Source organism: Tubulanus polymorphus, chromosome 6 (assembly GCF_964204645.1).
Source record: "Tubulanus polymorphus chromosome 6, tnTubPoly1.2, whole genome shotgun sequence".
NCBI lineage: Eukaryota > Metazoa > Nemertea > Palaeonemertea > Tubulaniformes > Tubulanidae > Tubulanus > Tubulanus polymorphus.
This window is the reverse complement of record NC_134030.1, coordinates 12,885,190-12,900,384: the sequence shown is the minus strand read 5'-3', so window position 1 is coordinate 12,900,384 and position 15,195 is coordinate 12,885,190. Positions and strand designations below refer to the sequence as shown.

General features: G+C 36.7%; 1 protein-coding gene across 1 annotated transcript in view; it reads left to right on the top strand.

The window, feature by feature from the left end:
- Nucleotides 1-5,029: 5,029 nt before the first annotated feature.
- The window catches only part of LOC141906864 (high affinity cGMP-specific 3',5'-cyclic phosphodiesterase 9A-like), a 29,392-nt gene continuing 19,226 nt past the window's right edge, over nucleotides 5,030-15,195 (top strand). The window contains exons 1-3 of the mRNA XM_074796310.1: nucleotides 5,030-5,170; nucleotides 7,629-7,734; nucleotides 13,116-13,173. Coding sequence (XP_074652411.1) covers nucleotides 5,164-5,170; nucleotides 7,629-7,734; nucleotides 13,116-13,173 — 171 coding nt within the window. The 5' untranslated portion in view covers nucleotides 5,030-5,163. The remainder of the gene's footprint in view (nucleotides 5,171-7,628; nucleotides 7,735-13,115; nucleotides 13,174-15,195) is intronic.

The following is a 15,195-nucleotide window of genomic DNA, read 5'->3' as shown; positions in this document are numbered from 1 at the left end:
AATCAACAAGCCGAAAAATTAAAATGTCGAAACATGAAAATCCGAATTTTCGGTCTTCTACCAAAAACCCTTATCAAGGAAAATGTTTTCTTTTGTTTTCTTTTCGATTTTAGGGGGAAACCGAAAATTCGGATTTAAAAAAAAATGAAATGTTTGATATTTCAACTTCTCGGTTTCTTGATTCTGGGACTTAAATTTGGTCACTGTCTTTCTTTTTGTTCATGAAGCATACTATTAATTCAATGGCCTGGCTAGGTTTGCGAAAGAGGATCAAAGAATGTAGTATCGATGTATCATGCATCATATCATTTCGTAACCTATATATATATATATATATATATATATATATATATATATATATATATATATATATATATATATATATATATATATATATATATATATATATATATATATATATATATATATATATATATATATATATATATATATATATATATATATATATATATATATATATATATATATATATATATATATATATATATATATATATATATATATATATACTTAGTTACATAATTGATTCGAGGAATCCCGGTGTGATAGTCCAGCACATCTCAATCCATTGTGTTGCACCCGTTGGGTCGTCTCAGCGTGGAATAGTTAATTAACGCATAATAGTACCAGATTTAATGAGCTTTTGCCTGTATCTTGTTACACGGTTTACCGCAAATAATTACGTTTTATGCCGTTCATTAGTTTACACTCCAATGATACAACCGAGTTCTGGATAAATGCGGTTGCTAAAATCCAAGAATCACCAATCAGGATTTATCGTCCATTGCTATATGAAATTTTACAAAATACCCTTGAATCCACTTGGCTTACTGTTCAATTGATTGCAAAGATATGTTTAAACCAAGAAATATAATTTCGGATGCTAATTATTCAATCTGCATAAATCAGTAAAACAGCGTTATTTTACGAAGGATTATGATCGAAATTAAGAATATTTTGATTATCCAAAATGTCGATCGATATTTCTCGAATCTTGAAATCGAACCTACCGATCTTTTGCGACCGTCAACGACACTGTAAATACTAAACACAATTGGCGGCTTCAAAGTGGAAAGATACGATAAAAACCGAGAAGAAATGAAAAAGGCGTGTATATACAGAATCCGATAGCCGAACTAAGATTTTACTCATATGATAACCATCGATTAATTCCAGCGACTGAATAGCCAAACTGTTTAACAATTCGTTTTGGACCTTTTTACGGAAGCGATAAAGTACGGAAGCGATAAGGGGCCTCGAGATGTCGCGTTCCAACTCGACATGTCGTCATATTTATGTCGACATACCGCGATATATCGCTTCAAGACATGAAGACGAAAACGAAATATGTCGTCCAAACGTCACGATATATCGACATATTCATGTCGACTTGACGCGATATATCGCGGTATGTCGACATAAATATGACGAATTGTCGAGTTGGAACGCGACATCTCGAGGCTCGAGAGGCGAGTCGTACGGAAGCGATGAAGGGCCTCGAGATGTCGCGTTCCAACTCGACAAGTCGCCATATTTATGTCGACATACCGCGATATATCGCGTCAAGTCGACATGAATATGTCGAAATATCGTGACGTTTTGACGACATATTTCGTTTTCTCTACCACTTTCCTCGCGACAAGTCGACATATTCATGACGACTTGAAACTCAGTCGTCATATCACTGGCGTCATCTTACATTTAGACGTGTCTTCAAATGACGGCTTGTCCCGTGGAAAATGGGCAAAAAAGCGAAATTTGTCGTGAAACCGTCACGATATGACGACATATTCATGTCGACTTGACATCGCGTCAAGTCGACATGAATATGTCGACATATCGTGACGTTTTGACGACATATTTCGTTTTCTCAACCACTTTCCTCGCGAAACTCAGTCGTCATATCACTGGCGTCCTAGTCTTACATTTAGACGTGTCTTCAAATGACGGCTTGTCCCGTGGAAAATGGGCGAAAAAGCGAAATTTGTCGTGAAAACGTCACGATATGTCGACATATTCATGTCGACTAGACGCGATATATCGCGATATGTCGACATAAATATGGCAAATTTCGCTTTTTCGCCCATTTTCCACGGGACAAGCCGTCATTTGAAGACATGTCTAAATGTAAGATGAGGACACCAGTGATATGACGACTGAGTTTCAAGTCGTCATGAATATGTCGACTTGTCGCGAGGAAAGTGGTCGAGAAAACGAAATATGTCGTCAAAACGTCACGATATATCGTCATATTCATATCGACTTGACGCGATATATCGCGGTATGTCGACATAAATATGGCGACTTGTCGAGTTGGAACGGGACATCTCGAGGCCCTTTATCGCTTCCGTACTTCCGTAATCATTTGAAGACTTGTCTAAATGTAAGATGAGGACTACGGAAGCGATAAGGGGCCTCGAGTGGTCGCGTTCAAACTCAACAAGTCGTCATATTTATGTCGACATACCGCGATATATCGCGTCAAGTCGACTTGAATATGTCGCTATATCGTGACGTTTTGACGACATATTTCGTTTTCTCGACCATTTTCCTCGCGACAAGTCGACATATTCATGACGACTTGAAACTCAGTCGTCATATTACTGGCGTCCTCATCTTACATTTAGACATGTCTATATATCGACATAAATATGGCGACTTGCCGAGTTTGAACGCGACATCTCGAGGCCCTTTATCGCTTCCGTAGAGGACACCAGACCAGTGATATGACGACTGAATTTCAAGTCGTCATGAATATGTCGACTTGTCGCGAGGAAAGTGGTCGAGAAAACGAAATATGTCGTCAAAACGTCACGATATGTCGACATATTCATGTCGACTTGATGCGATATATCGACATAAATATGGCGACTTGTCGAGTTGGAACGCGACATCTCGAGGCCCCTTATCGCTTCCGTAGTCGAGAAAATGAAATATGTCGTGAAAACGTCACGATATATCGACATATTCATATCGACTTGACGCGATATATCACGGTATGTCGACATAAATATGACGACTTGTCGACTTAGAACGGGACATCTCGAGGCCCCTTATCGCTTCCGTAAGATTGTCTTATCTAGAAATAATTACGGCCACGTTATTTCCATTTCTAACGTTTTCACTTTGGCATCATTTGGCGTTCAAACCATGTGGACTAGCTAAAAGATGAGCTATTTCTTCATTTAAATGCATAATTCAAAAATGGAGGAAACGAGTGTGACTATGAGAAATTTGTCTTTATATTATTCACCTTAACTTTGAAAAATGTTATGATGTGCATCCGTCACTTGATGTGCCGTAGATTCGCTAAAAATTGACGTATTTTCGAGAAATTTTCACTAAAATGCCAAGCACATGGCCATCTTTATTATTGCAACGACTGCGCACGACTATTACGTATATAAATAGCATCTATTACGCTTGCTCATTCCCGTAACTCTGTTCCTGGAAACGAGACGCTAGCCAGTTGCTCGTAACAACGCGCACCTGATCAGCGCGCACTTGCAAATACAGTGCGAACGGCTGTTATCAGTGGGGCCTTCGATCTTATAGCTGGTGCGCCGTCCTTCTATTTTATGGTGAACGGAAAAAATGGCCAAGGAAGAAATGGCCAAGGAAAGAATGGCCATGGTATTTGCCTAGGAAAAATTGGCCACGGAAAAAGAGGCCAAGGAAGATTAAATAGAAAACTCAACATTATTTCATTGACTAAAAAGAAATCAAATACATTGATGTTTTGACGTGTCACTTTTAGAGATTATTAGACCTATTCCTGGATTAGTTTAGGTAAATTTATGATGAGCATATCTCACTTCGATGTTATCAGACACTACACCCGTTTGCTATGTGAATTACCACACAATTTCAATGCATTTATCTTTGATGATTTAAGACAGTCTGTGCAATAATAGCTTACTTAGATGTTTTGAAATATTAATTAAGTTAATTTATGAAGTTTAAGTTTATCACTATTAAATTTATCCATTGCCCACTTGCATGATAGTTCGCTCATGATAGTTCTTGAAATATTCATTACATGTAATGAAATTAAATGTAAGTTCATCACATTTCTGAATTCATTATACCGATTTTAATTGTTTTTAGCCCCATGAAAAATAAATGATGTCATTAAATTGGAAGCTTAATGTTTATCAACATTGTCAGTAGTTCGCATTAATTTCCTTGGCCTTTTTTCCGTGGCCATTTTTTCCTTGGCCATTTTTTCCTAGGCAAATACCTTGGCCATTCTTTCCTTGGCCATTTTTCCTACATTCCTTGTTTATACGTCCGTGGTGGAAGTGAGTTCGGGGAGCAATACCGGATACCTGGCAAGCGAGGATGATAATATGTTCACAATCCATAGGCATACGTGTACGTCAATCGCGAGTTGCATTTCTGAAAAATCTGCGTTTCAATCATACTACCACAAAATTCAAAACTGTAGTGTGTGACTGGGATGCTTAATGATTGCATTGAATAAATAATGCCAGAGCAAAAGTTCTGATCCCATTTCTCGCTTTTCTCTATCATTGCCCAATTATGAACGATCATCCAAAGTCGTGCGATAAACGCGCTTACAAATCAATAATATCTATATTCCCATAATCTTTATCAAATCATCAAATGCTGTAATTCTTGAAATGTACGTGTATTATAGATGTGATGTTGACTTTTCACCAGATGTTAGTCATGTATGCTACCGTTTCCGGTTCTTGCGTTTTCCCACGTTATTGTTTCATATGTGTTTCGTAATATTTGGGTGTTATTTTTTTAATGAGATTTTATCGCAATTCTTACTGTTTGATTATTGAGCGTTTTTTTCCAATATTGTGAACATCAAAATAGTTATTTCTCATATCGTGCCATCTATTTTCTATATCTTTATTCGTTTGTTGATTTATTCGCAGAAGATAAAATCAACTTAAAAACTTGTTATATAGTTGATTAGATAAAGGACATGGGAATGCGTTGTAGCCAGATCCTGTATTGTCATCCCGACGACTACTGCAAACCGGATGTGATAATGATATGGTAAATATCTCGAAGTAAAAGTAAAATTGTATTCTTCGTTTCAGAGCATTTAAAGCAGACGAGCTGAAGACAGAATTAACACAAAGAATAACAACTTTAGAACGAAAAATGGAAAGTAAGCACTGCTTGTAATCCTTACTTCATTTTTAGCTCTCGAGGAACGAGAGAGCTATTACGAGCGTGTCGGCACCGTTTCGCGGTACTCGAAAAACGCCTAATGAAATACACCGAATCGGAAAACGCATAACGCCTAATTCCTAGAAAATGACCTAATTTCGTAATTGCAAAATCTACTGAGACTCACAATCCAACTCATCAACGGAACAGTTTGAAAATACATGTGTTTTACGCTTCACGAAACGAGACTACTACTCTTATAAACTTCATTATAGGATGATGATAGAATTTCCGCAGTGCAAGCAATTAATTAAATAACGCCATAGAAGTGTAAACTGAAACAGTTTACACTTCTATGATAACGCGAAAACAAACGCCGCGGTTATAAACCGGCTTTCTTGAATTTTGAAACCGGAATGCATAAATATGGTACAACCTACGCTCGTAGGTACAACGCACACAAAGATTGATAAAATAGCCTTTCTCAAAATTATCCTCCAAAACTGTTCACAACCACGCTAATGTGAATCTACCGAACCAATGAGAGACTAAATAATGTCCAGCCCCTGAACTTCCTTGAACAAAAAATTATAAACTATATGTTCGATATTAAAAATATGATGTCTTTTATTATCATAATACTCCGTCTTGATATGAAATAATAACACAGATAAGCCTGTGTAACCAAATACAGTAGAAACGAAGATGGAACAGGCGGCGCTCCACGCACTCCGACGTGAACTATGTAGCGTTGCGTACATAGTTCACGTAGTGATTTAGGTAAATTTCTTGGATGTTACTTGAATTAGGCGTTATGCGTTTTCCGATTCGGTGTTTTTCATTAGGCGTTTTACGAATACCGACCGTTTCGTGTATGTTTACCGCGAACCAAAGCACACCATTATCTTAGTCATTGAATTAACGAAAGATCCGATTAATGGGGTTAAATACGCTGCAAAAATAGATCTGGTAACTTTGTATTCCAGATTATTTCACATTATATTGGGTTGAATGGTGATAGAAGTTGATCACAATAATATCAAGAAGATGTTTTGAATAATATTTTTTTATCAATTACTTGTTCGGATAAATTTATTTTACTAGGTGAATTAATATGCGGATCATTTGGTGTGTACGGGCACCTTGCACCAAGGGTCGGTACCGTTGCGGTCTTTAATTCCTTGTTTTGTTCCTTTTTTCCTTGGCCATTTTTTCCTACATTCGGGAAAGTCAGTGGGTCTACTCGTACATTACAAATTGCATCCCTCTATCAGTTACTGGCATTTTGAACTTCGATTATCATCTCATATCTGCGCTTCATAAGGCTGTGGTAAAACCTCTTGACCCATGGGCAATTATTATTTTGAATGAAATAAAGTTATTTATCGATTTTCATTTAAGTTGTTTTCGGTCCAATTATTATTAAAAAGTGATAGACATTTGGTCATATAACCAGGCATATTTCACTCTAAAGCTTAAAGCAAAACAAATCGATCTGACGTATTTGTTCCTGCTTACCACTGTCCGAGGTGTCAAGTCTCACCGTAGTGTCCAGGGCAGTTGTTAAAGCAGACAGATCTGCATAATTCAAAGAGTAGTAGAATGAACAATGTAATATGTTTTCATCGATTTTATTAAAAAAAACTGTACCTCGAGAGCACATGACCATTGGTCCTCTAGTAAATGAGTAAATCAAGATATCGTTCTACGGAAGAGCATTGTGTATTTATTTTTTCGTATTTTTTTGTAAAAATTTGATTTAAAGAAAGATTTTTAGTACCTATATAAATTTTAACCCCCTTCCATCGGGACCTTATCTTATAGGGGAGCGTTCCGAAATTACGTACCTCAAAATCTCCCGTTTTTCTGACCCCCTCCCCATTTTACCACCTTTGTACCAAATTCACTGACCCCCTCATAGGTACGTACCATGGTACCCATGACCACCCCCCCCCCCCCCCAAATTATATTGATGCAAAGAACACAAATCAAAACAAAAATATAAAAAATATAAATATTTGATTCCAACAAGTGCGTGTAGGATCGATAGCGGTACCTGGTATGGGGAATTCCCAGTTAATGTCTACTACAAGTCACTTGAACAAGTCACTAAAAGCCGATAAAACACCAGTATCGGCTATTTTCATTTGAGTTTGGTGCATAAAGAACGTACCAAGATCGATTAATACCCCCTCCCTCAAAGTACGTAACTTTTTTGCTGACCCCCCTCCTCCCATGTACCACTTTGTACCAAAATTCAGTAAACCCCCTCCCTCAATTAGAGGTACGTGATTTTTGGACGCTCCCTAGCTATATCTTCTCCCTAACAAGATGCTGCTTTTTTATCCATGAAAGGAAAGGATATTGATGAATTATTCATATCAAGACGTGAAACACTGACGGTCAATGTCTATTCAACTGAAAAACTGACACATGATTTTCATTATTTTCACTAGAAGAAGGTCTAAAGTCAGTGGAGATCGAAAAATGTAAAAAAGATATATCTGACATAAAGGATCAATTATACAATTCGAACAAAGTAATGGATCATACAAGACTCAGGTAAGATAATACAACAATCATCACTAATTGAATTTGTTACTATAATTTTGGACTTGAATGTTTATCATCCGTGTTTGGTGAACGAGGAAAGTACATGTGTATCTGAAGTTAATTGCATATGTTTGTTTTGCCTTCGCTACATATTTGTCGTGAGACTGGTTACAACTTTTACTGAACTATACGTCATCATGTAAAACTTATCTGATGTATATACATTTCAATTTACGATCAGCCTTAGTGATACAGGGTGAATATGGCATACATATAACTATGCATGATTTATTAAATTCATTGTTTGCTTGTTTTTGTGGATAAAGACGCAAAGTATCGTGGTAAGGTTATTGGTTACATGCATTTCCTTTCAAAAGGAAAAGCATATCTCAAAGTTTGTAATAATGGGGTATAACAGCGAAAAGATTGTCTTACCGTACTACGGTGTATCTATTACATCAGTAGAAACAACCACAACGACAATATTCAGAATAAATGATAACCATATGCAGGTCGTTTGAACAAAATTACATGTAAATCAAATGCCGAACAAAGTGAATTGAGCTGAGGTAGCTACATCTTCTCGACAATGCCAAAGTAATTCCATGTATACACTTGCATCTCGAATGCCGGTATACATTTTCCGTAGATAAGGAAGAATATGGAACGCGATAAATGAAATAATATGAGCGATGCACCAGCGCATGTTTTTTGCAACGTAATAGCGGTCCAGATATAAAAATTTATATTTTTACAGCGACGTACTTTAATGCATTTGTGACGACATAAGTTTTTGCGACGACATAAGTTATTTCCGAAAATCACCACCAGGTAACACTGCAGGTGTTCATTGAATTGAATTAAATTGAATTGATTTAAATTTTTTCTCGGAATCTCTCAACCAGGTGGCTGAGATCAACTAACCAGAATATCTTCCATCTCCATGATTTATACAGACGCGCCAAATACACATACGCAGTCCGGATTTTCCGGTAACGTTGCGTCGAAAATTGCAATTCAATTCTATTCAATTCAATTGAATTAACATCTGCAGTGCCACCTGGTGGTGATTTTCGGTAATAACTTACGTCGTCACAAAAACTTACGTCGTCGCATACAAATATTACGTCGCTTTACAAATATAAATTGTTATGTCGGGACGCTATTACGTTGCAAATAAACATACGTCGGTGCATCGCTCATATATTTTTTTTCATTTATCGCGTTCCATAAAGAATGGCTATAATCCCGTGACGGCGAAATGTACTGCAAAATATAACTCTATAATATACTGTGTGTATCGTTAGAACGACCAATGCGTCTTGCAATATTTATAGACTTTCATAGAATAATTCAATAAAATATAATCACACAATAAAAGACAATTACATAAAAATCCCTCCGCATAATATTTATTACCCATATTGACACCTCTTAAATTTACGATTAAATTTTTCCGGCGAATCGATTTTCTAGGAAATTCGCTTCGCATCCGTGGTACACTGCGCAAAATTCGGTGAAAATTGATTCCACGAGTAATACGCAGGTTGAATTTACAAAGCGTATCTAAAGCTCCTCGGTCCCCAGTGTAGAATCGTTTAAGTAGTTCGGGACGAATGACGTATCATCCGCGCTACAGAATATATGCGCAGTTGACTGGTTGATTGGGTGATTTGGTGTAATTTCTAACAGAGCAAATGCACTGTGCGAATTTTGAAATCGCATACATCGTGCGAACGATACATGTCCCGCATTATTACAATCTGTGGCGCATGGGTTAAAAACTTCTTTTTAGACCTCCTTATACTATCAATTTTAGTCAGGAGAATAAGGTTATATCTTATCTTATATCGTATCTAAAGTTATATCTTATCTTATCCTATCTTATCTATAACGAAGGCATCGCTGTGGTGGTCGATAAAGACCATTGAAGTATATTCCTAACAAAAATAATTCCTATATGAAAATGAAGTTCCATCGAATTCTATTCGTAAATAGAAATATTTCCGTTGTGAACGTTAAATCGCCTTCAAATTATATTCGGAAGTAAGACAAATTTGGTTATTTTCCGCCTTCAAAATGTATATATATATACATGAGTAAAAATAATTCTGTTATGAAAAATAAATCAGTACGGTACCAGTAGGCCACTAGTTAGCACTACCATTCTTTGACCGAAATATCAATATTGCATCAATACTGCATACCAAAAACTCCCGCAGGATCCCCTAGGCGAATCAGTGTACTGAGGTATACTTTGGTTTTTGATACCAAAATATCGTGACGAACCCCTGTGACCTTACGTTAGATAGCGATGCTGTCGTTGAAAAAGTGAATTAAAAAATCCAACGTTTTGGCCAAAACAACAAAATTTCGCTGGGTCAAAAGGTAGGGTTATTGATTTTTATTCTTCCTCAGGCCTCCCGCTTCGTCTTATCTATGTCAATATAAGTCTTTCTCGGTAGAGCTTAGTTTAAAAGCCATGCCCTTCACGTTATGTGAAAGCAGCCATCTACATGAACCTACCGCAGATCAAAATAAGAGGGCCAGAATAACGGATAGAAGTTGTTGTGTCTGTAATAGAATATGAGATCAACATTTCATATATACGGTACATAAGCACTACTGTGCCGGCACAATCACAGCGCGCGCAATAATATTTTAGGCATAGGAATGTATTTCGATGGAAATTCAATTTTTTTATGATGCATTTCTTTTGCTGACAAACATATTTTGAAGGCGATTCATTTCTTTAAAGAATCTCTTCTTATTCACCAATAAATTGCGATTGAAATCGATTTCTTATATCTGAATGAGATTTTCAGGAAATATTCTAACAAACGACAAAGAGTCGCTGTGGCACTCATTTTGTCTGTCAAATCATTCAGTGATTCCATTATAAATCATAATCATGTCGACTCTTTCAAGAATATAGACGCACTCAAATCGATCTATACATCGAGTGATAAGACTTTTCATCATAACTGTGAATACTCTGTTAAGGATGTATCATTCGCACCACGGTATTCAGCACAATTAGTCAACCAAGTGCGCTATAGTGAATGTCTACACTCAATGCACCTTTCACCATAAACGGACTAATAAGTCTTTTGGAACACTCGATTCTGCGGGACAAAAAGGTTTTTATCGGGTCTTGGACGTAGTGAGTTGGGAAGACCCAGAAAGCACTTCTGTAGAAAAATGATTTTTTGGCATTCGCATACAGATTCAAAGCCCCATGCTTTTGGGCTTTTGGAAGTCAACAGACCAATGGTGATGATTAACTGATGAACCGCTTTACCGCCTCTTCTGAATTCCAGATGGGAGCCCTAGGATATGCCGTTCATATCGTTGAAGGTTTCATTGGGTTTTATTCATTATTTGTATCCAGGATCTCCTTCTCCCGAGCTAGTAGTTAGTATATACATGTTGGCTAGCTTCATCGAACGTTATAACTTCGATTTGATACATTTGAGTCAAATGAATTGAGGAAAAAATGCGCGACAAAATCATGAATTGCTCGGAAATTGAAATATTTTGAACGGATCGGTTTCAAAGATAGAATACATCATATTTACATATAACATCGTTTATCAAATGGTGCCGTTTCTTTCAAAGAAATTCTGAGGACCAATGAACAGATTCTAAGACAGTTTTACACTCTCAATCTTTTTTCATTAACCTCGAAATGAATCTCAAATTCAAAATACATAATAATGATAATAATGATAATGATAATAACGACAACTCATTTGCTTATATAGTCCATAACTGAAATGATCATAGCGCTTTATGTTAGAAAAGGTTTACCTACCTTAAACTTACGATTCTATGCACGCAAGTAAGTTGAAACATACACGAATGAAAAATATATATTTTTGATCGGAGTATGTTCCTCATACAATCTAGGAAGACTGCCAAAATAAAACGATTAAAACGCAGTTGTCCTATAATAAATGGCCGCTATTCTTAGTGAAACCATTTGCTCTCGCTTGGAAAATTAGATTCAAAGCACAAATTGATTGTATTGAAATGATAGGTGAATGACGAAACCAATTTTTACGAATCATGAGATCGAAAACAGAGAGGCAAATATTGATAAAAACCCAATAATTCAGTGTTATCATGTGGAAGAATTTAAGGCGGAAGACCCGTACTCCAAGTAATTAAAGAAAAGGCAGGCCTTGCGATCGCGAACATCTGTTTTCTCAAAAACAATTTACAAGGCTAAAAATGATACCTTGGTTCTCCTTTTCTACCCACCAAAGTGACCAAGCAGACAGGTGTTTTTAATCATTACTATTTCTGGTTGAAAAAAACACAAATTTGTTGAAATTCTGCACCAGGCAGTCGGGATTTCATTTTTATCAAAAATTAATTTTTCTAGTTAAAATCGATTTTCCAAATTTGGATATTGAAAGGCAAGTAAAGACAAGAGTAACAAGCGAATGGTCAATATGGTTCTACATTGTCAAAGACAAGAAACCCCAACACTGAACTCCTTCCGTAACACGCGTGTGCGCGTGTCGATTCTTTGAATTTCCTTTTGATTCGTGTGCAATAAGTCATATAAATATTAGTTCAAATTGAGATTCATTTACACCTGGTAGGCTATATTTATTTATGATTAAATTCGAAGTCGGACCCGGCCGCCGGGATTTTTCTTTTACAAACTTTCTGTATGATTTTTGCCAACCCAGCCGATGCGGAGAAACAAGATATCATTTTTAGCCATGAGATTTTAAAAATGTATGCAATGCATTGTCTGCATTGTCATGCCATTGGTTTGATTACGCTAATTTGCGTGACAACTGCTATGTTGAGGAAGTTCCGGGTTCATCTGCTACTTTGTTGTTTGGGCGAGAGGTTTTTCGGTTGTTCTTGAAATAGTCTCTCAATGGATGACTCAATGTGAGCACAAGATTGCAATTGCTTGAATGTCGCTCATCTCAAGGTTGAGATGATAGTTGCACGTTTGATAGTATAGACTAGTTGAAGCAATAGGAGTACAAAGTTTGAGTCGTTTGTTAATCGCTGATCTGGATTAGCGCCCAGACCGAGAGCATTTGCTTAGACTAATAGTTTAAATCAAGATTCCGCTGGAATGTACAAGAAGATAATCAGTCTAATCAGCTCCGGTTAATAAAAAGATGGTTAACGTTGATTGTTTGTTGCATTTTTTTAATCCGAAAAAACTGATTGGTGTAATTAATCAAGTTCACGCACTAATTAAAATATAAATGATTTAATATGATTATTATCATCATTAAACATGAAAAATATGAATACATAATGATCATCACATTAACTTGCTGCTAATGATAAATCACAATCTAAGATGATGCTCAAGAAAATTGTTTCATGTGGACATACTGACTCTTTTCCAATAGTTTTATCAATGAAAATAACAAGATTACACTGAAAAAGGATATACCCATGTATCCAAAGGTAAACGGAGTGGTTAATGTATACTTACTGTGCTGTTTTTGCTGTTCCCAAAATTACCTTTTGAAAGCCGACAAGAAAGATCAAATTTATGTATGTACAAAATACAACATGTATGTACCAGTATTGTTTTTCTTATTTGGAAAATCAAATGCTTTTACACGGTAATCAGATCTTTCCTCCACCCGTTTATGCTAAATGTTTATACCCCACTGAAGAAATGGCGTAATACCAATATCAGACAATATGAATATGTCTGCAGCAGTATTGCTCAGTGTCTATAAGTGGGTTAGGATCAACAATGTTCAACTAAATTATCATACCTATTGCACGACTGCGCGCAATTATGATTGCAACGAAGGCATTCTGGCTTTCCGATGATCATTTTTGTTGGCACTGTCAACTATGATTGCTACCGTCGATTATGGACACTGGGAATAATAGATATCGTTTTGCACTCAAGTAAAGGATGCTCCATGCGATTCTATCACATTGACAAGCGATCTATCGCTGCCCATGATGAATGTATTTTCTGTCTAAAAGGTGCTAACAAGATGTCCGTATCCTTCGGTCGTATTTAATCGAACATACCGTACACGTCTCTCATTAAGGATTACTGCTATTACTACGTGTTTATTTTTCGCCAGGGATTTTACTTCATTTCAGTATGCCATCTTGAACTTGGAGCCGAAGAAAAATATATACCGTCCTTAGTTAGAACAAACATTTTCTTTTCAGGATGAATAACTATGTACCGGTAGTCAAGTTTGTCCATGTTAGTTTCATTGTTCATGGATATATAAGTCATTAATCGCCTTCTTTTCTCCCATTTTGACCAAAACAACCTGCATCCATCAAATCATTTAAGTGTGAAATGAATGCGAGGGCAGGTTCGAACTCCGGAATTTGCAAGATATTCACAGGTCCAAATGAGGAAATTTATTCTAATGGTTCAGTGGACCAAGTACGTACAGTTATTCTCCTTTTCTAATGGCATAGATATGCTGTCAAACTTACTAGTCGCATGTAATATGCTCAAATTCACGCGAAAATCCAATCATCTACCTTTTAATTATGTCAGCTCCGGCGCGTGCTTTTCCCTTGTTAGCGCTCCACACACTTCAAATAACGTGTGATTTTCTTGAAAGTTGGTAGCTATAATGAGGTAGGTCCAGGGATGAATCCTATTGGCTTTCTCACTCGTCCAATATCGCCGCCTTGGTGGGCATCCTGAATTTCTTGTTAGCGCTATACACTCATCAAATAACATGCCAGTTCTTACAAACATGATTTGTGTAATGGGGTAGGCTCATGGATGTAACCTATCAATCCAAAATGGCCGCCATAGCAGACGTCTTGAATTTCTCGTAAACGCTCTAAACTATGTCCATGAATTGCTCCTATTGAAAATCTTCTCGCTCATCTAATACGGCCCTCACAGCGGATATCTTGAATGTCTTGTATTAGCTCTATTGTTCATCAAAGGAGAACTAAACTTTGAACATACGTGGCGATACGCCACTTGCTAGTAATCTGAACATTGGACTCATGAGGAAAAATGAAAATTACAGGAGCGAGTCTTAAGAATAGGAATAGCTAGGTCAAATAGGTCTAAAGAAAAGAACGCATTTCTTGGATGAAGCAGCCATGTTGAAGCCACTAATGGGCCAAAGCCCTTTTATTAGATATCTTCGATGAAATATATGCGAAAGGTTGCAATATCCAAAGGCAAAAATTTGCAGGTTTAACTTAATTTGGCAACTTTAATATGAAGGCAGGGTCCCCGACTACCGAAATCACCCCCTAAATCCGCCCCTGAATTATGAACAAAATTCATTAATCACAGTAAAATTCAGACGAAATAACTACAATACTGTAGGTCAGCTGTCGACGATCATGTACTATTGACACTGACCGAAGAACGTAGTGTAACTTCATAAGATAAAAACCGGACCCACTATGTACAAATTAAAAGAATTTTAAAATCGAGAATTTGTTTCTTCGAACAATCTAAAATATAAAATA